At 36.8% G+C, this 23768-nt stretch overlaps 4 protein-coding genes across 10 annotated transcripts; all 4 read left to right on the plus strand.

Moving 5' to 3' along the window:
- Positions 1-1523: 1523 nt before the first annotated feature.
- On the plus strand, positions 1524-4578 carry LOC121248786 (B3 domain-containing transcription factor VRN1-like). Of its 2 annotated transcripts, XM_041147366.1 has the most exons (7): positions 1524-1672; positions 2143-2710; positions 2810-2991; positions 3189-3438; positions 3637-3842; positions 3997-4243; positions 4460-4578. In XM_041147366.1, exons 1-7 carry the CDS (start codon positions 1568-1570, stop codon positions 4486-4488), a joined length of 1587 nt encoding a protein of 528 aa, XP_041003300.1. In that variant the 5' UTR covers positions 1524-1567; the 3' UTR covers positions 4489-4578. The 2 variants fall into 2 exon arrangements, with proteins under 2 accessions (XP_041003300.1, XP_041003291.1); XM_041147357.1 differs by lacking the exon at positions 4460-4578 and having other exon boundaries at positions 3997-4410.
- Positions 4579-4728: 150 nt separating this feature from the next.
- LOC121261899 (B3 domain-containing protein At1g49475-like) lies at positions 4729-9400 on the plus strand. Of its 6 annotated transcripts, none has more exons than XM_041164468.1 (11): positions 4729-5395; positions 5547-5730; positions 6422-6491; positions 6525-7022; positions 7111-7280; positions 7484-7750; positions 7896-8099; positions 8188-8357; positions 8562-8829; positions 8930-9172; positions 9266-9400. In XM_041164468.1, exons 2-6 carry the CDS (start codon positions 5635-5637, stop codon positions 7652-7654), a joined length of 1005 nt encoding a protein of 334 aa, XP_041020402.1. In that variant the 5' UTR covers positions 4729-5395; positions 5547-5634; the 3' UTR covers positions 7655-7750; positions 7896-8099; positions 8188-8357; positions 8562-8829; positions 8930-9172; positions 9266-9400. The 6 variants fall into 6 exon arrangements, with proteins under 6 accessions (XP_041020402.1, XP_041020438.1, XP_041020474.1 ...); XM_041164344.1 differs by having other exon boundaries at positions 4731-5395; positions 7851-8099; XM_041164423.1 differs by having other exon boundaries at positions 4731-5395; positions 7851-8099; positions 8975-9172.
- Positions 7853-10943, plus strand: LOC121236072 (B3 domain-containing protein REM16-like). The gene is made up of 6 exons (XM_041132567.1): positions 7853-8099; positions 8188-8357; positions 8562-8829; positions 8930-9074; positions 9225-9396; positions 10683-10943. The coding sequence occupies exons 1-6, from the start codon at positions 7853-7855 to the stop codon at positions 10941-10943; spliced, it is 1263 nt and encodes a 420-aa protein (XP_040988501.1).
- Positions 10944-20195: 9252 nt separating this feature from the next.
- On the plus strand, positions 20196-22543 carry LOC121236152 (putative B3 domain-containing protein At5g66980). Its single transcript, XM_041132673.1, has 3 exons — positions 20196-20291; positions 21699-22098; positions 22479-22543. The coding sequence occupies exons 1-3, from the start codon at positions 20196-20198 to the stop codon at positions 22541-22543; spliced, it is 561 nt and encodes a 186-aa protein (XP_040988607.1).
- The last annotated feature ends 1225 nt before the right edge of the window (positions 22544-23768 follow it).

Below are 23768 nucleotides of genomic sequence, written 5' to 3' on the forward strand. Positions count from 1 at the left end.
ATTGTTGATCTCCTAAACAAAATAAGCCTCCTATAGGGAATTTGCCAAAAGATGTAAATGGAAATACTAAGGGTTCTATTTATAAGGATTACAACTTGAAAATCCTCAATAGGTCCCTTGAAAAATAAATAATTAAATAAAATAAACAATAGCAATAACATAGTTGGCATAAGCCAAGTTGAGCCATGGCATGCATGAGTCCATGGGTGGGCTAGGCTGGCCCATGGCATGGGCTATGGGTATGGTTGACATTGCTGGCCTGGCTGGTATAGCTAGTGGCTTGGCTATGGGCCACAAAGCATGGGGTCCTACCAATCCTGCGGTGAGGCGTGTGGTAGTCGCCTGGCTTCGGAGGACAACAGATCTACATTTTGTCCTACTATGAACGAGAAAACAAACAAAACCAGAAAAATAAAATAAAAACTAGAGAGAAGAGGGAGGAGGGATGAGGGAGGAAGGGAGGAGGGAGGGTGGAGCCACAGCTCCAACCCCCCTCTTCTGATTTAAGTTTTTTTAGAGGGCGGCTGTGTAAAGAGAAAAGGGAGAGAGCAAGAATAGCGAGATAAAGATTATTGATCTAAGCATGTTTTTAACAGCAACTCTAAGTAAAGATGTTTTTTATTTAATCACAATAGTAAAGATGTAGTCTTCGAAGTCTTTCTCCGTCGTTCTCTTCTCTCCTCCTCTTTTACATTTTCTCATTCTCTATTTTATGTAAATATGAATTTATGTTTTGTATTTAATCACAATAGTAAAGATGTAGCGCCCCTCAAAATCTTCTCTCTTTCGCTCCTCCTTTTCCCATTTTCTCATTTTCTATTTTATGTCAATTTCTATCATTTTTGGCTTCATTCAAAGTACACTTTATGTTTTATTTTGTTGGGAAACTTGGCAAGTCATTCTCATAATGAAAACTCAATCCCTGATATCAGAAAAATGTCAATTTGATCTTGAACAACCCGAAAACTGGATTCTAATCCTCACTCTCGACTCCTCCAATCTGTCATCTATTTTCCCTGAACTTCAACGGTCTAATCCTTTCTCTAGAGTCCTACTGTCCTAGACTATTGGAAGGCGTAAAACCCCATGCATTGTTCACATGGAGCATACGTCTTTTTTGAAACGGGAAACTCAGATAATGGGGGACTTTCTGCATTCAGGTGTTACATGAGAGAATCTGGTGAGAAATGAATGCCTGAATTCATAACAGAAAACGTAAACAGTAAGGAAATGTTTTTCAACCCTTCATGTATATCTTACAAGATGCCAGGCAAAAGCTGACTTTCTCTCTGCAATTGGATTAATAGCTCTTCATCAGCCTTCGATGAACTCTGACCCTCCTATTTATTCCCCATCTGAAGCAAGTTAAAACAAATACCTTTACCAAGTAAAGAAGCTAGAAAGTAATATTTGTGAACTGATTTGTGTCAGAATTCACGTCTGTACCAACGAGATAACAATAAATCTATGTATTATTGAGGACAACCACCCAGCATGTTGGCACTGTTAATAGAAGCTGTTTTCACACTTACTCTGATCCTTACTTGGGAAAACTTCAGGTTTAACTATGGCTTCTCAAGGCCAGAGAGACGATCACAGTCCGGGAGTTGAGGTGAAAGCTCCACATTTTTTCAAGATAATTCTTGCTGATTCTCTACGACATGGGAAGCTTGTAAGCATATTCATTTCTATTCATCTGATTCAAGAATTTGACACTGCTGTTTTGTGAAAAATAATCAAATAAAGAACTCTTTCTTTTGGTTTTGCTGTAAGATGGTGAACACACAGAGAGCAGAGCGAGTCTAAAGCCATTAGGTTCTTAAACTTCGAAAGTTTATAAACTGTCATAACAACTAGTACTGGCTGAACTTACTCTAAACTATTTCCTGTGTACTACAAAATAAACAAGGAAAATCCTTTTATTTGCTTCAGTTCAGTTTGTAACTTTAGAGTAGTTCAGTTTGTTGGCCTCTAAAGAAACAAAGTGTTTTCTATCAAGTGACAGTAAAAGTAAGAAAGTCTCAAGTGTCAACCCAAATTCAAGGGTTTCAAATGCATGACAAGAATTGTGTACGTGTTTGATGTATTCTGCTGCATTTTTTTTTTTTTTTTAATGTAAACTTAACCATAGATTCTTTACAGATGATTCCGAGAAGGTTTGTAAGGAAACATGGAGAAGGGTTGTCAAACCTAGCATTTCTTAATCTTCCAAATGGTGCAGAATGGAAATTAGAATTGACGAGATGTGATGGTGAAATCTGGTTACAGAAGGGTTGGCAAGAGTTCTTGGAGTATTACTCTGTGAAGCCGGGGCACTTTCTAGTTTTCAGATATGAAGGAAATTCTTGCTTTCATGTGCTCATATTTGATATGAGCGCAACAGAAATAGATTATCCCACCCACAGCTCCCAAGTTAAGGGGAAAAATTTTGGTGAAAAACTCCAAGTTTCACCAAAGGAAGAAACTGAAAATGATAGTTCTGTGGAGATATTAGATAGCTTTAGAACATACAAAAGAAGGGAGAAGTTGCTATGCGATCCAAGGCCTCAAAAGATGAAGAGAACGAATCCAAGTGCTAAAACTGAGAAAATCTCCAATCTACCTAAATGGGTTCCTCATTCTACACCAAACCGCACTCAATCTAAAGAGGTAAAGCCTAAGAAGCTAAAAGCACAAGGAAATCTGCATCCGACCAAGCAAGAGTTTGAAGGTCTGGAATCTTATATAATATTACAGTTAATTTGATTTCTCTGATCTTCGGGTTAAAGTTTTTAATTATGTCACCTTATCATTTGATTGTCTACAAAAGGTGTTGAAGGCATTTCTACCAACGAAGTTGGATGTCCAAAATCTGAGGTTCTTACAAGGACTCGACCATTGACTTTGATTGAAAAAGCTAGAGCTCTTAAGAAAGCAAGTGGATTCAAACGCGAAAACCCATATTTTATGGTTGTCATGCAACCATCATATGTGCAATTTGGATGGTGTTTGGTAAGCTTTAAATTTGAAACCCACTTCATCATCACAAGTACTAGCACCTTCAATTTGCAGATGATTTACTATTAAAAGATAGAACCAATTTGTGTAGAGATGCTTCGTTTCTGAACAACACCGCAAATCTTTTCAGTTCTGTACTAAATTACGAGGATTTTATTAATCTTTCTAAGTTTCCTTCTTCTTACTCTCAGAATATACCATCAAAATTTGCAAAGACATATTTGAATAAGACGCTTGGTGATGTGGTCCTTCGGGTTTCAGATTGCAGAAACTGGTTTGTTAAGTACAGTGCAGGCAAAATTTTATGTTGGAAGCAATTCTCACTGGACAATAATCTGAAAGTAGGTGACGTTTGTGCGTTTGAACTGATTAAGGGCATTAAAGTTTCTTTCAAAGTTGTAATTTTCCGTGCAAATGAAGAACAATGCCCTCTATCGCCAGGTAAGAACTTGTTTAGAGCACGATTATATATGGAGAACATCAGATATAAAGGGAAACATGTTTTCACCAACTTTCACGCAAGGTTCATTTGAAGGCAAAAGATCTTCATTATGTTTTGCATATGTTCTGTAGGCAGGTCAAACTATCAAGTTGATATCTGCTGATTTAAGTTTTTTCCTGTATGTTGATCTGGGACAGGGGGACTTTATTTTTCTTCTAAAGGAGAAGGTGGAAGCATGCCTAAATCTCCCATCATGTGCTTTCAATCTCATATTTTTAGGAGTAAAAACCGGACAGCTACTGAAAAAGCTAGGGCTCTTGAGAGAGCTATTGCTTTCAATTCTCAAAATCCATTTTTTATGGTCTCCATGGGCACACTATACGCCTACGGCAGAAGCAACTTGGTAAGCTTTCCGTTCAAAGCATGTCGGAGCATCGCAACCTTTGTCAACTTCAATTTGCATAGTTAACATGTATTAATTACATATTGAATAGATTTCAATTAGTTGAAGATGTTTCTTTCCTAATTGTTTTTTCGTTTACTGATCAACCCTTCAGCATATACCATGCAAGTTTGCTGAGAAATATTTGAGTGATCAGAAGCCTGGCAATGTCATCCTCGTGGTTTCAGGTGGGAAAACTTGGCCTGTCCAATACATTTCTAGAGATTTTGGCAGTCATAGAAATACTGAACTTTCTATCGGTTGGAGAGCATTTGCCCGGGATAATAAATTGGAAGAAGGTGATGTTTGTGTATTTGAGTTGATGAAGACAATTGGAGTTACAAATAGCCATCAATCTCTTGGTAAGAGATCTGAGTGTACCAGCATCAGTAAACAGCAAATACTCAAGTATATCTAGCAAATTAAGCCGATTTTGAATACTATGATCTGTGAAAGACAGTGTTCTGTGTTGTGTTTTACTCAGTCTTTCATCTTAGAGTGCACAAGAGAGTGTTTTTATCATTAATTGAGTGGGGATTTATGCTGATGGTACTTTTGAACATCTGTTTTTTGTGCAGGCTGTAGCAGAAAGAGTTTTCAAGAGTAGTGATGCTTGAGCAGGTTGGGGATAAATCGTGGGTAGTGAAATTCTTGAGTTACAACCACAAGTTAAGTAAATGTTTTTGTCTTTTTGTATGCTGGAAAATCCCCATTTTGAGATGCCTCAGTCAAGTTGTCATGTTTAATTTAGAAAATTAGTGAATTTGTTGTTTTATGAGGTGTAATTCTCGTTTTAGGATACTTAATTTATGTTTAATGCTGTTTGTAAAAAAAAAAATGTCTTTAAGTTCTTGTTTGAAGTTGAGCATTTCAAGTGGCAAAATACATAAAGTATGTCTTACAATATTTCTTTCAATTAAATGCATGTTTGTTGTATGTCACCACCAATCAGCTTCTTAGATCAATCCGGACGATTCTGTGCAAAAACCCCCGTTTTGACACGCTATTTCTTCCACTCACTTCAAGTGCTCGTTTTTGCTTTGACTCAGTCCAACACGTCCAGCCCATCATTGACTAAAGTAAAAATATAAAATAAAATATCTTAATGTTTGAAAGCCGCATAATCTCTTTAAAAATATAAAATAATCTAAAACTTACATGAAAATAGAAATATTTTTTTAAAAGAGATGATATTACAGTGAACCATAAATGGTGCATCCATAAACAGCAACAACGCTTGTTATGTTGTCATTGTTATGAATCCTCACACCAAATCCATGGGACGTGCATAAACTTGTTGTGATCCACATTACAAAATAAACATACTGCTGCAACTTTTTTGCCTTTAAATCCATTCTGAGCCATTAGATTTCAACGTTCAGATCAAGTAGAAAATACATACGTACAAAAGAAAGAGCCCAAAACAACAATGGCGATCTCTCCAAACAGTAAAAACACACACGCGCACACTTTCTAGCGTTTCCATAAGCTTACTGTTCTCTTATAGTTGAGAGGTTCGAGGCTTTGTATTCGTAGATTCATTAAAAATCTGTTCTTTTTTTTTTTTTATTGAAATAAGGCGTTATGATCTTAAAGATGTTAACTTGGGTAAATTCAAGTCTAGTTTGGAATTGTATTGACAACTCTTTTTTCACACCATTACAGTGACAGGGTGTATGTTCATGGAACACAACCACTCAAAAGTGCAGGCGCTAGCGCAAAAGCTACTGTTTCAGCTGTTGGAAGTTCAACCATGACTTCCCAAGGCCGGAGAGAAGAGCACAGTCCAGTGAAATCTCCACATTTCTTCAAGATAATTCTCCCTGACTCTCTGCGAGATGGGAAGCTGGTAAGCATATTCATTCATCTCTCTCTTATTTGAGAATTTAACACCACTCTTTTTTCTCCCTTTTGCAAAACTAATCAGATAACAAACAATTTGTTTGAATCCTACTGAATGATAGTTTGCTTTTAAGTAAAATTGGTTTTTCCGGGACTTTATTTTTGCTCGTTTTAAAACTTCCGGTCTTATTTGATTCCTTAAAGCATGATACTGGCATTATCAAAGACCCATATCAGAAAAACCAAAATGGGCAAAAGAAGGAAGCCTCAGATTTTTCAACTGAGAACGAAGTACTTTATGCAGTTATCTTGAATGGGCAGGGCTGTTCTGTGCATTGCATTGCACGGTCTTTCTAGGTCATGTCAAAGGTAAACGCTTTCCTAGCAGCAAATGATTAAACTTAGACTGATATCTTTAGTTTGGAGTCTTTGGACCACCGGAACAGAAAAACCCTCAATTTGGTTGGGGACTTTTAAGAGGACTTCAGTATCTATACTTCTGACTAAATTTATTTCGACCAGAAGCAATTTTTAATCAGGAAGACCCTTCCTCGAGGTTTCCGTGTTTTTGTAGGCCTCTTAGGAGAATATTTTAAGGGTCTTATTTGAACAATAAGAACAGTGTGTATGTATGTGTGTTTTTTCACTTTACTAAAATTTCTGATTTTTATGTAAACTTAACTGTAGATTCTTTACAGAGGATTCCAACAAGGTTTATAAGGAGATATGGAGAAAGCCTGTCAAACCTAGCATTGATTAAGCTTCCAAATGGCGCAGAATGGAAACAATCAAAGCTTCCAAATGGCGCAGAATGGAAACTAGAGTTGGCGAAATGTGATGGTGAGGTTTGGTTAAAGAAGGGCTGGCGCGAATTCATGGAGTATAGTTCTCTAAAGCTGGGGCACTTTCTGGTTTTCAGATATGAAGGAAAGTCTCACTTTTATGTTCTTGTGTTTGATGAGAGTGCAACAGAAATAGATTATCCATTTAATAACTCCCCTGGTGAGGACCTGAAAATTCATGAAAAGCTTCCAGTTTCTAGGATGGAAGAAATGGAGAGTGACAGTTCTGTTGAAATATTGGATGACTGTCCAGCATACCCAAAAGCAAGGGAGAAATCACCATTGTCATGTCCTCGTCCTCACAAGATGATGAGGACAAATTCAAGTGCTCAGATTGGGAGTACTGCCAATCTTTCAAGGTTGGTTCCTCACTCTACAAAAAATAAATCTAAAGAGGCAAACCTCAAGAAATCAAAAGGGCAAGCGAAATTTCATTCCACCATGCAGGAATTTGAAGGTGTGGAATCTTTAGGTTTCTGTTTATACTATTTCTTTGGGTCAAAGTTTCTAATATTGTCTCATTATTATTTGATTGTAAACAAAAGGTGTTGAAGGTACCACCAAGAAATCCCCAAAATCTGAGGTTCTTAGAAGGATTCCAAAAATGACTGCTGATGAAAAAGCCAAAGATCTTCAGAAAGCAAGAGGCGTTAAACCTGAAAATCCTCATTTCAATGTTGTCATGCAAGCCTCATATGTTCGTTTTGGGTGCGTGGTAAGCTTTTAATTTAAAGCCTACTGGATCATCACGATTTGTAAGAAGTTCAAATTGCAGATGATATACTATAGAAGAGAAAACAAAATTTGTGCAGAGATGCTGTCTTTCAGAACAGCATTGTATTTATTTTCAGTTCTATCTTGACTAAACCTGGAAAGTTTTCTACCTTTTTTGTTTTTTTTTTTCCCCGGTTTCTTCAGAGTATACCATCAGGCTTTGCAAAGAGACATTTAAATAAGAAATTGGATGATATCATCCTTTGGTTTCAGATGGGAGAAGATGGTCTGTTAGGTACAAGTTCAACAGGCGTGCTGCATGCCAATTTGGAGGTGGTTGGAAGGAATTTGTACAAGACAATAATCTGGACGTAGGTGACGTTTGTTCATTTGAACTTATTAAGGGCATTAAAATTTCTTTCCAAGTGGTGATTTTCCGTGCCACTGAAGAACATTGCCCAAAATTGCCAAGTGAGGAAGCTGCTCTTTCTTTTTTAAATAAATTATTAACCAATTTTGTCTGCCGAGCTTCATATATATTCTTTGTTTTTCCCTGTTTTCCGAATGGAAGAAATGGAGAGTGATAGTTCTATCGAAATCTTGGATGTCTTTCCAGCATACCCAAAAGCAAGGGAGAAATCACCATTGTCATGTCCTCATCCTCACAAGACGATGAGGACAAATTCAAGTGCTCAGATTGGGAGTACTGCCAATCTTTCAAGGTTGGTTCCTCACTCTACTAAAAATAAATCGAAAGAGGCAAACCTCAAGAAATCAAAAGGGCAAGCGAAATTTCATTCCACCATGCAGGAATTTGAAGGTGTGGAATCTTTAGGATTCTGTTTATATTATTTCTTTGGGTCAAAGTTTCTAATATTGTCTCATTATTATTTGATTGTAAACAAAAGGTGTTGAAGGTACCACCAAGAAATCCCCAAAATCTGAGGTTCTTAGAAGGATTCCAAAAATGACTGCTGATGAAAAAGCCAAAGATCTTCAGAAAGCAAGAGGCGTTAAACCTGAAAATCCTCATTTCGATGTTGTCATGCATGCCTCATATGTTCGTTTTGGATGCGTGGTAAGCTTTTAATTTAAAGCCTACTTGATCATCACGATTTGTAAGAAGTTCAAATTGCAGATGATATACTGTAGAAGAGAAAACAAAATTTGTGCAGAGATGCTTTCTTTCAGAGCAGCATTGTATATATTTTCAGTTCTATCTTGACTAAACCTGGAAAGTTTTCTACCTTTTTCGTTTTTTTTTTTTTCCCGCTTTCTTCAGAGTATACCATCAGGCTTTGCAAAGAGACATTTAAATAAGAAATTGGATGATATCATCCTTTGGCTTTCAGATGGGAGAAGATGGTCTGTTAGGTACAAGTTCAACAGGCGTGCTGCATGCCAATTTGGAGCTGGTTGGAAGGAATTTTTACAAGACAATAATCTGGATGTAGGTGACGTTTGTTCATTTGAACTTATTAAGGGCATTAAAATTTCTTTCCAAGTGGTGATTTTCTGTGCCACTGAAGAACATTGCCCAAAATTGCCAAGTGAGGAAGCTGCTCTTTCTTTTTTAAATAAATTATTAACCAATTTTGTCTGCCAAGCTTCATATATATTCTTTGTTTTTCCCTGTTTTCCGAATGGAAGAATCTGAGAGTGATAGTTCTGTCAAAATCTTGGATGACTTTCCAGCATACCCAAAAATGAGGGAGAAATCACCGCTATCATGTCCTCGGCCCCACAAGATGACGAGGATGAATCCAAGTGCTAAGACTGGGAATACTCTGTCAAGGTTGGTCCCTCATTGTACACAAAATCAATGCAAAGAGGCAAAGCTTGACAAGTTTTAAGGACAATCAAATTTGCATTCTACCAAGCAAGATTGTGAAGGTGTGAAACTTTTTATGTTTCTGTTTATGTTGTTTGTTTCTTTTGGCTAAAGTTTTTACCGCTATCTCATTATCATTTGCTTGTCGATAAAAGGTGTAGAAGTCGTTTCTGCCACCAGTCGATGCCCAGAATCTAAGGTTCCTAGAAGGACTCAAACGGTCAATGAAAAATCTAGTGCTCTTCAGAAAGCAAGTGGCTCTAAATCTGAAAATCCTTATTTCTTGGTTGTCATGCTGTTAGGGTCTCACAAGGAGATGGGGTAAGGAGCGGCGATGGGGGACACAGAGAGATGCAAGTATCGAAGGAAGTAGATGGAACTGAAGTGAAGAGTTAGGGATTTTAAGGGGAACTCGCAACACAGCGTTTAAGAAGGAAGGATGAAGCTCACCGTTTCAGGGGATGACCAGCACGACGTCGTATGAAGATGGGGAACGTAGTGAAGGGCTATCTCGCAGGCTACTTGCCGTTCAAAGTCCATTGAGTCTTAGTATTGTCGTATTAGTCTATTTTTGCATTCTGTTTTCAATTCTGTTTTACTTTACACGTGTTGCAATTTCCTTTGTCAAGTTTGTTATTCCTGCAAGGATATGTAGTGGAACGAACGTCTGAACAAGGACTGGAAAATCATTATTAAGAAACATCTAGAATTTGGAGGTTAAGGGCCCTCGAAGAACCCTTTGGCAATCTGATTCCTCAGTTGCTTTTTTTATCAACAGTTATCTTGCTAGTTCTTTAAGTGAGAATCCATTTACATTACCTTCTCCATTCTGAAATCCTGCACTACAACCCAGAAAATTGCCTACATCCACTCATACACTCAGAGAACCCTTACACATGCAGCCGTCATATTTGCGTTGCGCATTAAAATTGGTAAGCTTTTAAGAAATTTTGAATCAAAATAATTAAATCCTAGAGAATTTTACTTCTTAAAACAAATTCCAAGAGAATCTCAAAATCAAATCAGCAATTGATTATATGCAATTATAAACATAATAGTACTAATTATCTGAATTTGGCGAAGGCAAATTCAAATGGTTGATATGTAAAGAGAGTATCTGCGACCATGATACTCAAAAGAATCCCCTCTTTAAATATTTATACAGAAGCTTGTGAGAAGTATGGTGCTTTTGTAAGGTTATGCACATTCTCTCAGCTACATTTGAAGCACTTATATGAAAGATATCCTTTAACTTTCCCTAGGAGACCATCCATTGGACCACAAGCAAGAGACTTGTTACTTGATATAGAAAGTAAAGCGATAAAGTGTTACCTTGAACAATACATACCAGTGCTGTGATGTATAAAACATAGAAAGAGGAAAGGCTAAAACATGATAAGCAAAAACACATCTTCAGCTATATCTCTTATGATGCATGTGAAGGTTCAATATATAGATCATTTGTCTAGTGAATGGTACCAACTCAAAACTGGGATTTATATAAAAGAATCTTAATCAGTGATTAGTGGAAGATTTATGCTGACAGTAACATCGAATATCTCTCCTGTGCAGGCTGTACTAAGTAGCTTTCTCAACATTAAAGGTGGACAGAGAGTGATGCTTCAGGTTGGGGAAAAATCATGGCCAGTGAAGTTTAATAGCTATCCACATTTGTCATACGCTGTCTTGTCTGCTGGTTGGCGTACCTTTGTGAAGGATAACAGTCTGCAAGTGGGAGATGTTTGTGTCTTTGAGCTGATTAAGAGTGATGATGTTATGCTGAAAGTCTCCATTTTTAGATGCCCCAGTAATCCTTTTGGGGCCTTATACTGATTCGTGGTAGTTATTTTCAGATCTCTTCTTCTGCTTTTTAGTGTAGATAGTTTTCTTGTTGTCTGTTGTTTCAAGGGCTCGTGGCCCTCCCAACCTGAGACTTCTATTATCTGTCAATAGTTAAAACTTAAACCAATTAAGTTCTTTTCCAAAATGATTTTCCTCAAGGTAGATTGGGAATCTTTTGGACTGTAATTCCATAGTTTTTGGAAGAATTTTGACAGATTTGGAATCGATGATTGCCTTGGGTGACCACTGCAATGTCAGGCTTGTATGCCCTTCTCAGAACACAACATTTAATGCATACTTCTTTTAGAAATCTCTGGTTTCGTAATAAGAAAGCATAGACATGCAGGGCCTGATGTTTTGGAGCTCAGAGGGTAGGGGAAGAAATTAGTTGGGTCTGCCGTGAGTCATTATATGTCTAGCGGAGTCCTTATCTGTATTGGCTAATCATTCGGAATTCTAGCTAGTTATTAAATTTGGTGGACAAGCAGATCAGCTGAGTACCCAACACATTCCTTTTTCTAATCTTCTGATAAATACAGCAGCACGAAAGTCTCCAAAATAGGCTAACCAAAATTCACCAGACCCAGTTGGATTATAAAGCCATTTGGAATATGCAGAAAACATCCAATCTCTCAATATTCGTAGCATTATCACACTATAACAAACGTAACACCTGACCATTGACACCACAAAGGACGACATGTAATAAAAAGTTTCCCGTTGTCATGATTACCATGAAAGTTCCAGCTCGATGGCTTCTTGGCACTTCGCGTGCAGGCCAGGATGTATCATGCATGTATATATATGTGCATGATGCAATGAATTACACATTTATAACATATATATATTGGCGGATGCCACTATTATTAAGGCATCACCAACGCAACTAACAGAGTCCACAACAACAGAGCACTAAGTGGAATGAATACTGCTGTGTAACAATCCTCTACTGTGTAATATTCTAGAATTCTGCTATGTAACAGAATGGACAGATGTCATGTATTAAATGGAAAGAATATTCTGGGTTGTTACTCACTGCTTCTATAAATAGAGGCCTATCGTGTATATGTCGAGATGCTGAAAACAGTGAATTAATTGAAGGTACTCTGTGTATGGCCTTTTTACAAACAGCTGGTGTGTTGTTGTATTCTTTATGGTAATCAGAGCCAGAAAGGACTAACGTCCCTTCTACAATGGCGACTTCCGCTAAATCCACTTCCTCCTCTGTAAGTTCGTCTATTGTTACTGCAGCCACACACCTTGTTGACCTCAAACTCACCATAGAAAACTATCCTCTATGGAAAGCTCAAATAGTTCCGTTTCTAAAAGGTCATAAACTGTATGAGCATGTTGATGGCTCTTACCCGATTCCTGAACCTCTTCTTGATAACAAACCCAACCCTGCCCATGATCAATGGCTACTTCAAGAGCAACTCATTATCTCAGCCATTAATTCCTCCCTCTCCGAATCTGTCCTTACTCAAGTTCTTGACTGTACCACCTCAAAACAAGTATGGTCAACTCTCCAAAATTTGTTCTCAGCACAATCTTCTGCACATCTCATGAACACTCAATTCCAACTTGCTACACTTAAGAAGGGAGCCGAATCTATTACGGAATATTACAACAAAGCAAAACATCTCTCCTCTCAACTAGGTGCTGCAGGTCGTTCCCTCTCAGATTCAGAATTTATTGTCTTCCTTCTAGCAGGGCTGGAGCAGATTATGAGTCATTAGTCACCTCCTTAACCACTCGTCCAGACCCACTCACTCCTCACCAACTCTATAGCTATCTCCTAAATCATGAGTCAAGACTCTCCCATCAAACCAACTCCCTTCTCTCGGGTACATCCCTTTCAGCCAACAACACTACCATTCGACCCCCTTCTTCATCTGGACATGGCCGTCATAATAATTACCCTGGTGGTCGGAGAGGACGTGGTTTTGGTCGAGGAAACAACTTCTCTTGTGGCTCAAGTCCTTCTTCCAACGTTTTCACCAATCAGTCTGATACTCGTCCTCAATGTCAGGTCTGTCATAAACCAGGGCACACTGCTCTCCTCTGTTATCATCGTTTCAATCAATCTTACTAGGCATCACCACCACCAATCTCAATCTTGACTCTGTCTCTTATCAAGGCTTTGACCAGGTCAGCATCAGAGATGGCTCTTCACTGCCTATTCAAAACATCGGTTCCGCTCAACTTCACTCCTTTACTGGCAATTTTCTCTTAACTCAACTTCTCCATGTTCCTTCCATATCTAAGAATTTACCGTCTGTTCGACAATTTTGTCAAGATAATAACGTTTTCTTTGAATTTTACTGTGATCATTTTGTTGTGAAGGATTCTCGCACCCGGGTAACGCTGCTTCAGGGTCCCGTTGAAGAAGGCTTGTACGTCTTTCCTTCATCCACCATTGCTACTGCTTCCTCTTCCCCACCTCAAGCACTACTCAGCACAAAAACAACAAATCAACTTTGGCATCTTAGGCTCGGTCACCCTTCCTCCAGGATTACAGCTCTTACTCTGAATCGGTTTCATCTTCCCACCTCCAACCATGGTCATCTTCTCTGCTCTGCGTGTGTACAGGCTAAGGATGTACCCGAGAGAAGGGAGTTGGTTTGATGGGAGAGTCTTGACTCATGATTTAGGAGATAGCTATAGAGTTGGTGAGGAGTGAGTGGGTCTGGACGAGTGGTTAAGGATGTGACTAATGACTCATAATCTGCTCCCAGCCCTGCTAGAAGGAAGACAGTAAATTCTGAATCTGAGAGGGAATGACCTGCAGCACCTAGTTGAGAGGAGAGATGTTTTGCTTTGTTGTAATATTCCGTAATAGATTCGGCTCCCTTCTTAAGTGTAGCAAGTTGGAATTGAATGTTCATGAGATGTGCAGAAGATTGTGCTGAGAACAAATTTTGGAGAGTTGACCATACTTGTTTTAAGATGGTACAGTCAAGAACTTGAGTAAGGACAGATTCGGAGAGGGAGGAATTAATGGCTGAGATAATGAGTTGGTCTTGAAGTAGCCATTGATCATGGGCAGGGTTGGGTTTGTTATCAAGAAGAGGTTCAGGAATCGGGTAAGAGCCATCAACATGCCCATATAGTTTATGACCTTTTAGAAACAGAACTATTTGAGGTTTCCATAGAGGATAGTTTTCTATGGTGAGTTTGAGGTTAACAAGGTGTGTGGCTGCAGTAACAATAGACGAACTTACAGAGGAGGAAGTGGATTTAGCAGCAGTCGCCATTGTAGAAGGGACGTTAGTCCTTTCTGGCTCTGATACCATAAAGAATACAACAACACACCAGCTGTTTGTAAAAAAGGCCATACACAGAGTACCTTCAATTAATTCACTGTTTTCAGCATCTCGACATATACACGATAGGCCTATATTTATAGAAGCAGTGAGTAACAACCCAGAATATTCTTTCCATTTAATACATGACATCTGTCCATTCTGTTACATAGCAGAATTCTAGAATATTACACAGCAGAGGGTTGTTACACAGCAGTATTCATTCCACTTAGTGCTCTGTTGTTATGGACTCTGTTAGTTGCGTTGGTGATGCCTTAATAACTATTAATTCATGCTAATTAGATTAAAATATTTTCTTGCAAACCGATAATGCAAGCTTTATAATATTATATATATATATATATATCTCTATTCTAAGATCACACATAATTGAATAATTATGTCACATAATAATCCAAAAAGGAAAACACAAGAGTCATAGAAAGAAAGATCTTCTAGCTAGTTTCTACGTCTCCCTTTCCCAAAAATATAAGCTTGTTTTATTCGATTTTTTTTTTTTAATATATTCTCCTATATTTTCCTATTCCCTAATACAATAATATAACAAGTTGATATGACCCTAAAATAAAGGAGCCCTTTTCGGTATCCCTTTCCTACTTCTTTTGCGAAAAGATTTAGGAGGTTCAACATTAATGGGTGCTATCATATTCTCTTGGTCTCTACTTTCTGGGCAAAATTGGAGTACACTTCCATTAGCTGTCACTACTTGTGAGATCGTCAATACCTCATGAGTTCTTGCACATCCATCTGCCACCTTGGTTAAATCCTGCATCATACTTTTGGCCTGCAATAAATAATTATTTACGTAAGTGAGATTACAAAAGCAAGCAAATCTTTCTTGGAAAATATTCAGTTTAAAAATATATAACAAAAAATCAGTGAAAAATAATTAAAAAGTGATGATCTTATGTACGTACTTTGCATGCGAGTGAACAAAATCTGAAAGAATTTCTTTTCTTGCACGAAGCAGACTTGGATGACTTGATCTGGAATTCGTAGCTACATACTTCGCACTTGTGAGCAGCGTTAGCGCGCATGACTTGCATTTGGTTCTTTTTTCTTGGATGAAGAAAGACTATAGGGTAAGAATTAATGCTGTAAGGATGGATCTCGGAGATTTCGAATAATAAACGAATGTCTTCAATCCGAAGAACAGCTTGATGCGAAGCTTTGTAGACCTAAAAGAGTACAAAAACCTTAATGAATTTAATTACAAAGACCGAAGAAGCGAGAAAACCATATATTTGATGAGAAAATTAAAAAGGAATTTAAATTTAATTACCTGTTGAACTACGTGATCTGCATGCATGATGCCGGGCTGAGTTTTGCAACTTTTACAGAACACTTTGCCATCACAATCCAAGCAGAATAAAGTATATTCTTTATCTTTGTGTTCTTTGCATGGGTTGTGAAAGTTGGCATCCAATATAGATGTTAACCACTGCGGAACTTGGGCTGCCATAATCGCATATGATATATATGGATGCTTCTCCCTCAAAAGTGGCCCCTGCGCGCTAATATCAAAAGCTAGATCTCTTTGATCTGATGCTGAGTTGCGTATGTACTCTTCGAAGAAATATTGCTCAACTTAATCGATCTAAATTTGCTTAATGCAGAAATATATGATCATATATATAAATAGTGATTGGGTTCTTCAGTCCAAGTTATATTCTAAGACGTTCTTCTCGCAGATCAATTTGATACAAATACTGATTGATCAGTTCTTCAGTACTTCAAGCTGTTATAATCTATGTTATTCGAATCCTAATTCGATTAGGAGGTGGAAATTATGAAGAGTCCTACATGGCGCTAAATTCAGTTGATATGGATTAACTGATCCTCCATTTTTTTGCGGAATATTTATAGTGTAGCTCTATATTTTCTTTAATTTGGATTAAATGGATTTCATTGATAATGTTGAGGTATTTTCAATAATTAATTCACATATCTTGCTGATTTATTTTTTTCTTTTCTGGTTCCTGCATTGAGATTTATAATGATAGTTGACTACAATTGGGTCTATACACCTTTTAGAGCCAATGTTAATTACCGGAGGGTAGATAGAGGATAATGTTGTATTCGGGATAAAATAAGCACGTGGTCAAGATCATGAGAAGATCGTGACCAAGCAAGGATGTAGAAGATCACAACGTGTCAAGAGATAAAGGAATACAGCTGGTGGCCTTACATTTAAGTGAAGTAAAGAAAGTGGAATGCATCGACTAAATATGTGGGTTAAAGCATAAAGTTAAGGAGATGAGTTCAAGGGCAATAAATGAGATTGAAAAAGTCTACATAGCCTCTTACTATTTACACAATTTCTATATGTCATATTTTTTTAATTTTTATTATTTTTTTCAATAAATATTTAATATATGAATAATTAATAGAAGAATTGAATTAATTTAAAAAGAATAAACTCAAAAAAAATTTAACAAAAATATTAAAAAATTTAAAATTTTAAAAAAATGTGGTTTGTGAAGGTTGAGGAGGTTGTGTAACATTGCTCGAATGAGAGAGATAAAAGACTATCTTCTGCACAAAAGTATCTTCTTCGTCCTCTCAAAAACTTTTCACCATTATACAGATAGAACCGCTTTGGAGTAGTCTGACTGTTTTTAAGAAAATACCAGCCACTAATTATAAGCTGCCATATTAGCGATTTCACAAAATTAGCATGAGGATCAACACATTCGCAAATGCCCCAGTCGAATGGCCCTGCCAAAACGCCTTTTGAAAACCAACCTAGTCGAAGGAACGCCCCCTTCACAAACTTCAGATCAATCGGACGCCCCAGTCCTATGTCGTCAACCAGTCACCTTCGAACGGCCCAGTCCAATCCCTCAGTTGAATACCCCAGTGCCATCAAACGCCCCAACAATTCCGTCGGCCACTAGTTTTGGCGCCACCATCTCCGTCGCACCCACCATCTCTTTCGCCCATACAACATCAAAAGAACTTTGCCAGTAGTTGGAGATATTTGGTTTGCATTTTGTTGGTTCTTTGAAGACCCATTTATGACACTTATTAGATGCAACTTTCCCCATCAACATGTTGGAATCAATATCTCACCCAATCAGGCCCTATATGATAAAAAGACTCTTCACCTTTTACATCTCTCTACTTTCCATGTTACCTCAAGATTATGGTTAAGAGAGAGAGAGACAAGAGAGAGAGAGAGGGAGAGAGGATCGAAACCACAACACAAACACAAACACCTACCCAGTACCCACCCTTCTCCATAATTATATAACTGAATGGACATCTTGCTGAAAGATCTCCTGATAGGATCTTTGCCACCATCAATCTCTTCCAAACAATCGCCAGAATATCCTATCAGGAGATTCTTTAGCAAGATGTCCATTCAGTTATATAATTATGGAGAAGGGTAAATACTGGGTAGGTGTTTGTGTTGTGGTTTCGATCCTCTCTCCCTCTCTCTCTTATCTCTCTCTTTTAACTAAAATCCTGAGGTAACATGGAAAGTAGAGAGATAAAAGGTGAAGAGTCTTCTTATCATATGGGGGCTGATTGGTGAGATATTGATTCCAACAAGTTGATGGGGAAAGTTGCATTTGATAAATGTCATAAATGGGTCTTCAAAGAACCAACAATATGCAAACCAAATATCTCCAACTACTGATAGAGTTCTTTTGATGTTGTATGGGTGAAAGAGATGGTGGGCAACAAAGATGGTGGGTGCGACAGAGATAGTGGCGCCAAAATTAGTGGCCGATGGAACTGTTGGGGCGTTTGATGGCACTGAGGCATTCGACTGAGGGAACTAGACTGGGTCGTTTGACGGTGACTGGTTGACGGCACTGGACTAGGGCGTTCAATTGATCTGAAGTTTGTGAATGAGGCGATCCTTCGACTAGGTTGAGTTTCAAGAGGTGTTTTGGTAGGGCCGTTTGACTGGGGTGTTCGGGAATGTGATGATCCTCATGTTAATTGTGTGAAATCGCTAATGTGGCAGCTTATAATTAATAGATGGCATTCCCTTAAAAACAATCGAACTGCACCAAAGTTGTTCTGTCAAAAGATATGTGAGCGTGTAGGCCTTAGACATCGTTTGATTTTACAGATGGGTCTTAACTTATTTTATCATATCTCATATCATCTCAACATCAAAATGCAATTTAAATATAAACACTTTTCAATTTTAAATTTTCAACTTTTTCATATAATTATTACCTAATTATTATAAAATTTTCAAACCTCTAAACAAGGCACCAAAAAACAAAAACAAAAAGAATCAAATTTTCAAATCTCAAAATAAAAATTATATTATATTAATATTATAATTTAATTTTTTTCCTCATTTCTTAAAACTTTATAAAACATTTTAACTCAAACCGTTTCACTATTATTCACAAACTATCTCACTGTTATTTACAAATTTTTCATTTCATCTCATCCCATCTGTGTAACCAAACGAAGTCATAATGTCGAATTACATAAATCTTTGTCTCTTTATTCATATTATCTACATTTTTTTACTGTTTAATTCATGAATGAGCATCCAAAAGCCAAACTATTGTCCAAGAACTACTATGGACCATTCGACCATATTATAAATAATAAAGTCTACATACAATCCTTAAATGGGGATTGTTCATCCAATTCCATACAGTTATGTTTAAAAAAATATAAAATTATAATAATATCCTTTTTAAAATTATGATTTTTCCCTTTTATCCATATTCATCAATTTGATTATACACGCAATCATCCATTTAAGACTACAAATAAAATTTCTTATTATTTATATTCGATCTTGATGAAAAATTATATCAACATTATTTAAATAGCAGTATTCAGGCAGCATAGGTATATTTTTGTTGGCAAATATTTTAATTCTTTTTAAAAAATAGGTAAATCTTGAATCTTACGTAAAAAAAGAAAATTTTAATAACAAGGATCCACTATTTTTAAAAAAGTGTAGACCCTTAAGAATGTTGGAAACTCGTACTCATTTTTGTTAGGAATCACAGCCCACAATTTCATGGCCATATATAAACTGAAAGCAGTAATAGCGGATTCAATTTAATTAAATTTTGGCTAAAGTTTAATAGATTGTATAAAAATTTACTATAATGGACTCAATGAATGAACAATAATTTTAGTCTAAGATTTATTTACTGGCCAAAGTAAATATTATTTTAACCAGAAAACACTCTCTTCTTGCTACCTATTGTTCCTCCCGCGCAAAAATATAGCCGTTAGAAAAAATAAAGAAGTAAAAAATATATCAGTTAGAAATATATAATCATTGAAAAAATATGACATTTGAAAAAATATAAATATTAAAGAAATATAACCGTTAAAAAAATATATCAATTGAAGAAATATAGCCGTTGAAAATAAAGTCATTGGCAAAAATACTATAGAAAAAAATATCCATTATAAATATATGACCGTTGGAAAAATATGGCCATTAAAAAAATATATCAGTTAAAAGAATATGACAGTTGTAAAAAAAAAAAAGATTGTTAGAAAATTATATCCATTAAAAATAATATGAACATTAAAAAATTAATGTGTACTTTTTCAATAACGAATAAATATTTAAATTACAATTAGATTTAAAATAAATAAAAAATTTAAAATCAATATTTTAATAAAATAATAATAAATTTAAAGAACCTATTATTTAATATTATTAAAAAATGACTATTTAAATTTATAATAAATTCTTTAAAAAAAATTTATAAAAATAAGCTCTTTAACCAAATTTTGAGTCACTGCTGCTGAAGTTAACCAAGTGAGGCGCGAGAGAGCGAACGTAAAAAGAAACGTGTGAGGCACCGAGTCTGAGGACAGAGTTTGTACGAAAACTTCCTTTTCAATCCGATTCTGAATGATATCATTGGGTTTCCACGAGGGAACTAGAAAACACAGAGAGAATGCCGAAACAACAATGCCGTTGTTTCGAGGACGGAGACAACCCTATTTCCCTGAAGACGGCCCCGAGTTCTTCAAAGTTTTCCTTCCCTTTACCTGCTCTCACGAAATGGTACTCTCTCTCTCTCTCTCTCTCTCTCCCCCCTTGCCATAAAGCTCACTGTTTCTAGGAGTTGGTGGATATGAGACTTTGTTTTTCAGCCATTCAAGATTTCGGTGTTTGCTTTGAATCAAACTGATAAAGTACCCTTTTCTTTTGCTCTCATAGATTCATAAAATTCTTTTCTGGTCTATTGTTTTACCGGATTCTTAAAATCCTGCTGCTCTGTTTTGTTACAAGCGAAATCAAGTAAAACAAAAGGCATAGTTTTCGGTGTCAGGGATTTGAGAATTTCCCATATGTCCAAGATAAGAAAAGGGTCTACTTGACCCTACTTGTGACTTGCTAGAGTGTTGTCTATGATATTGATATTCTTGAAGTTTCCTAACTTTGCGTTTTATTTTGTGACGTTTTACGAAGGGATTTAATTTTTGGCAGCCACCCTTTCCATCTTTGTTAAGTTATACCCTTGTTTCCACAACCATTTCGTATTTATAATGTTCTTTTATACTTCTGTTTTTGTAAATTAAGAAATAAAGAGAACAGTGTGTTACTTCTTGAAGTAATAGAAATAAAGCTGTTCACTGTGAAAAATGTATGAGCCAACGTAATTTTAACATCTTTCTGGAGCATTTTGCTCCTTTGCACTCCTTTGCCCTCCTTTCCCTCCAATACATATATGTATGTATTGATGTATGCAGTAACAGGTTAAGGATTTTCTGAAGGAAAATACTCTTTTATCAGGGCGTTTGATTTTTGGATTTCTTTCTCAAGTATTGATAAACACTATATTCCATTTATATATATATATATGTTTATATATATGTTTCTATATGTTCTTTCTAGAACCTAAATGGTTCATTGCACTTTTCATGTTTGATATGTATATACTAAAACACCATCTATACTCAAAAGGAAAAATGTTGTTAAGTATTGTGATAGTAGAGATACAAATATAACCCTTTTTACCACCTTATTTTTACTACTTTGTTTTAAATGGAGAGTAGCTGCGTAAAATACGCTCGAGGGTATCGTTATTTTACAAAAATATCCTCTATTTAAAGCGAAGTTGTAAAAGAGTTGTCAAAAAGGTTCTATCTTTTTCTTTATATATAAGTAAAACTTTATTGATAGTAAATGGAATAGCCCAAGTACACAAGAAGTATACACAAAATACACCTCATAACCACTAAAAACTAGTGAGGGATACAAGCAAATTATGAAAGCTATCCCCATTGCAAACAATGATGAAGCCCAGGGAAATAAATGTGTTAAAAAAGAATCTCTTCAACTCTTCCGAAAAAAGGTTCTATCTTTATCATCATGCAAAAGACAATAGATAGGAATGGGTATCATTTGTGGTGTTTTTGAATTTAGATGGACTGTTAATTATCTGATGAAATCTCAATCTATTTGCAGTCCATACCACCTGCATTTATCAAGCACTTCACTAGAAACACACCAAAGAAGGCCATTCTCATTGATCATACTGGAAACTCTTGGCCTGTTGAACTGGACCAAATTGGCCAAATTGGCAGCCGCTTGTGTTTTAAGTGTGGCTGGCAACAGTTTGCAAGTGATCATTGTCTGGAATTTGGGGACTTTCTAATTTTCAAATACAATAGAAGTAATGTGTTTAAAGTCAATATATTCAATAAAACTGGATGCATGAAGTACGAAGCTGAAGCTATGGGCAGGACTCTTCCATGTCTGAACCCTGAAGAAGATTCTACAGCAGAGCAGACTTGTAGTAGATTGACTCGTGGTGGCAAACGAAAGCTTTTGCAGATAGGTTTCAAGACCAATGAAGAGGCAGGAGGTGAGTTGTACTTAACACTTATTACTCTCAACTAGTTGCTTTTGTTGAATAATAAATTTAAATAAAATTATTTTTTAGTATATTCATGAACTAAAGTCTAGGTTCATCTTGAAAGAAGTAATTCATGTATTTGGAGATTCATGTATTTAGAGATTCATGTATTTGAGATATTCATGTACTTGGGTATTTGTGTACTAGGGAAGTTCATGTATTAGAATAAATGCTAGGTGAATCTACAAGCCTATAAATACCCATGTATGCATTGGCACAAAGCAAGCCACTTGAGAAGTAATTCACTTAGAGAAATTTCAGAAATAGTCTCTCCTCTCTTCTCTCTAGAATAGAATATCAGTTTTTCTCCTCCAACAAACTGGTATCAGAGCGCCAGTCTTTTCTAGATCCTGAAGGGCCAACTCAACGTTTCCGTTTCAATTTCCGCATTTGACAAAGGAGAATTATGAGAATTGGTGCATTCGAATGAGGGCTTTGCTTGGATCTCGAGATGCATGGGAGATCGTAGAGAAAGGCTATGAGGAGCCTAGAGATGAAGCTTCGTTGAGTCCTAATCAAAAGGAGGCTCTGCAAAAGTTGCGGAAGAAGGACCAACAAGCTCTTACGCTCATCCATCAATGTTTGGATGAAGCAATGTTCGAGAAAGTAGCCAATGCCACTACTTCCAAGCAAGCATGGGAGATCTTACAAAACTCCTATCAAGGAGTTGATAAAGTGAAGAAGGTACGGCTCCAAACGCTACGAGGTGAGTTCGAAGTCCTCCGTATGCAAGAATTTGAGACCATTGCAGATTATTTTTCAAAATTGTTGGCCATTGTGAATCAAATGAGGAGATATGGAGAAAAGCTGGAGGATGTCCGGGTGGTTGAGAAGATTATTCGCTCGTTGCATTCAAAGTTCGATTATATTGTGGTGGCTATCGAAGAGTCAAAAGACTTGGAGACGATGACGGTTGATCAACTCATGGGATCTCTTCAAGCTCATGAAGAGAGACTCAAGAAGAAGAAGGAAGAACCTATTGAGCAGGTTCTCGCCACAAAGCTCTCTGTAAAAGAGAATGAATGAGAGCATGATAAAAGTCAACGAGGAAGAGGACGCGGACATGGACTAGGAAGAGGAAGAAGAGGACGAGGACGAGGAAGAGGCGAACAAAACAATCAAAACGTCAACCATGAAGAAAGAGGTCAATCCTCAAGAGGTCGTGGAAGAGGAAATTACTCAAGGCAGAATGGGAGACAATATGATAAGTCTAAAATCAAATGCTACAATTGTCAAAAGTATGGCCACTATGCTTCAGAATGCTGGAGTTCTCCTAGCAATGCTGAAGAAAAGGCGAATCACGTTGAAAATGAAGAAGCGGAACCCACTTTGCTACTAGCTTACAAAGGAGAAGAAACTAACAAATCGAATTTGTGGTATCTTGATAATGCTGCAAGCAATCATATGTGCGGAGACAAAAGCAAGTTTGTAGAGCTTGACGAATCAGTGAGCGGGAATGTCACTTTTGGAGATATGTCAAAAGTTCCCATCAAAGGGAAAGGTACGATTCTAATTCGGTTAAAAAATGGGAGCCATCAATTTATGTCAAATGTTTATTATGTTCCAAATATGAAAAGTAACATTTTGAGTTTGGGGCAACTCTTGGAAAAGGACTAGGA

This window comes from Juglans microcarpa x Juglans regia, chromosome 1D (genome assembly GCF_004785595.1).
Source record: "Juglans microcarpa x Juglans regia isolate MS1-56 chromosome 1D, Jm3101_v1.0, whole genome shotgun sequence".
Classification (NCBI taxonomy): Eukaryota; Viridiplantae; Streptophyta; class Magnoliopsida; order Fagales; family Juglandaceae; genus Juglans; species Juglans microcarpa x Juglans regia.

Excerpts from the sequence above, each read along its gene's own strand:
- LOC121248786 (XM_041147357.1), top strand. The coding sequence starts at position 1,568 with ATGGCTTCTCAAGGCCAGAGAGACGATCACAGTCCGGGAGTTGAGGTG. Across the intron at positions 2,711-2,809 it reads GACCAAGCAAGAGTTTGAAG|GTGTTGAAGGCATTTCTACC; the intron begins GTCTGGAATCTT and ends TGTCTACAAAAG. Across the intron at positions 3,439-3,636 it reads ACAATGCCCTCTATCGCCAG|GGGGACTTTATTTTTCTTCT; the intron begins GTAAGAACTTGT and ends GATCTGGGACAG.
- LOC121236072 (XM_041132567.1), top strand. The coding sequence starts at position 7,853 with ATGGAGAGTGATAGTTCTATCGAAATCTTGGATGTCTTTCCAGCATAC. Across the intron at positions 8,100-8,187 it reads CACCATGCAGGAATTTGAAG|GTGTTGAAGGTACCACCAAG; the intron begins GTGTGGAATCTT and ends TGTAAACAAAAG. Across the intron at positions 9,075-9,224 it reads ACTGGGAATACTCTGTCAAG|TTTTTACCGCTATCTCATTA; the intron begins GTTGGTCCCTCA and ends TTTTGGCTAAAG.
- LOC121261899 (XM_041164468.1), top strand. The coding sequence starts at position 5,635 with ATGACTTCCCAAGGCCGGAGAGAAGAGCACAGTCCAGTGAAATCTCCA. Across the intron at positions 5,731-6,421 it reads CTCTGCGAGATGGGAAGCTG|AGGATTCCAACAAGGTTTAT; the intron begins GTAAGCATATTC and ends GATTCTTTACAG. Across the intron at positions 7,023-7,110 it reads CACCATGCAGGAATTTGAAG|GTGTTGAAGGTACCACCAAG; the intron begins GTGTGGAATCTT and ends TGTAAACAAAAG.
- LOC121236152 (XM_041132673.1), top strand. The coding sequence starts at position 20,196 with ATGCCGTTGTTTCGAGGACGGAGACAACCCTATTTCCCTGAAGACGGC. Across the intron at positions 20,292-21,698 it reads TTACCTGCTCTCACGAAATG|TCCATACCACCTGCATTTAT; the intron begins GTACTCTCTCTC and ends ATCTATTTGCAG. Across the intron at positions 22,099-22,478 it reads GACCAATGAAGAGGCAGGAG|AGCGCCAGTCTTTTCTAGAT; the intron begins GTGAGTTGTACT and ends AACTGGTATCAG.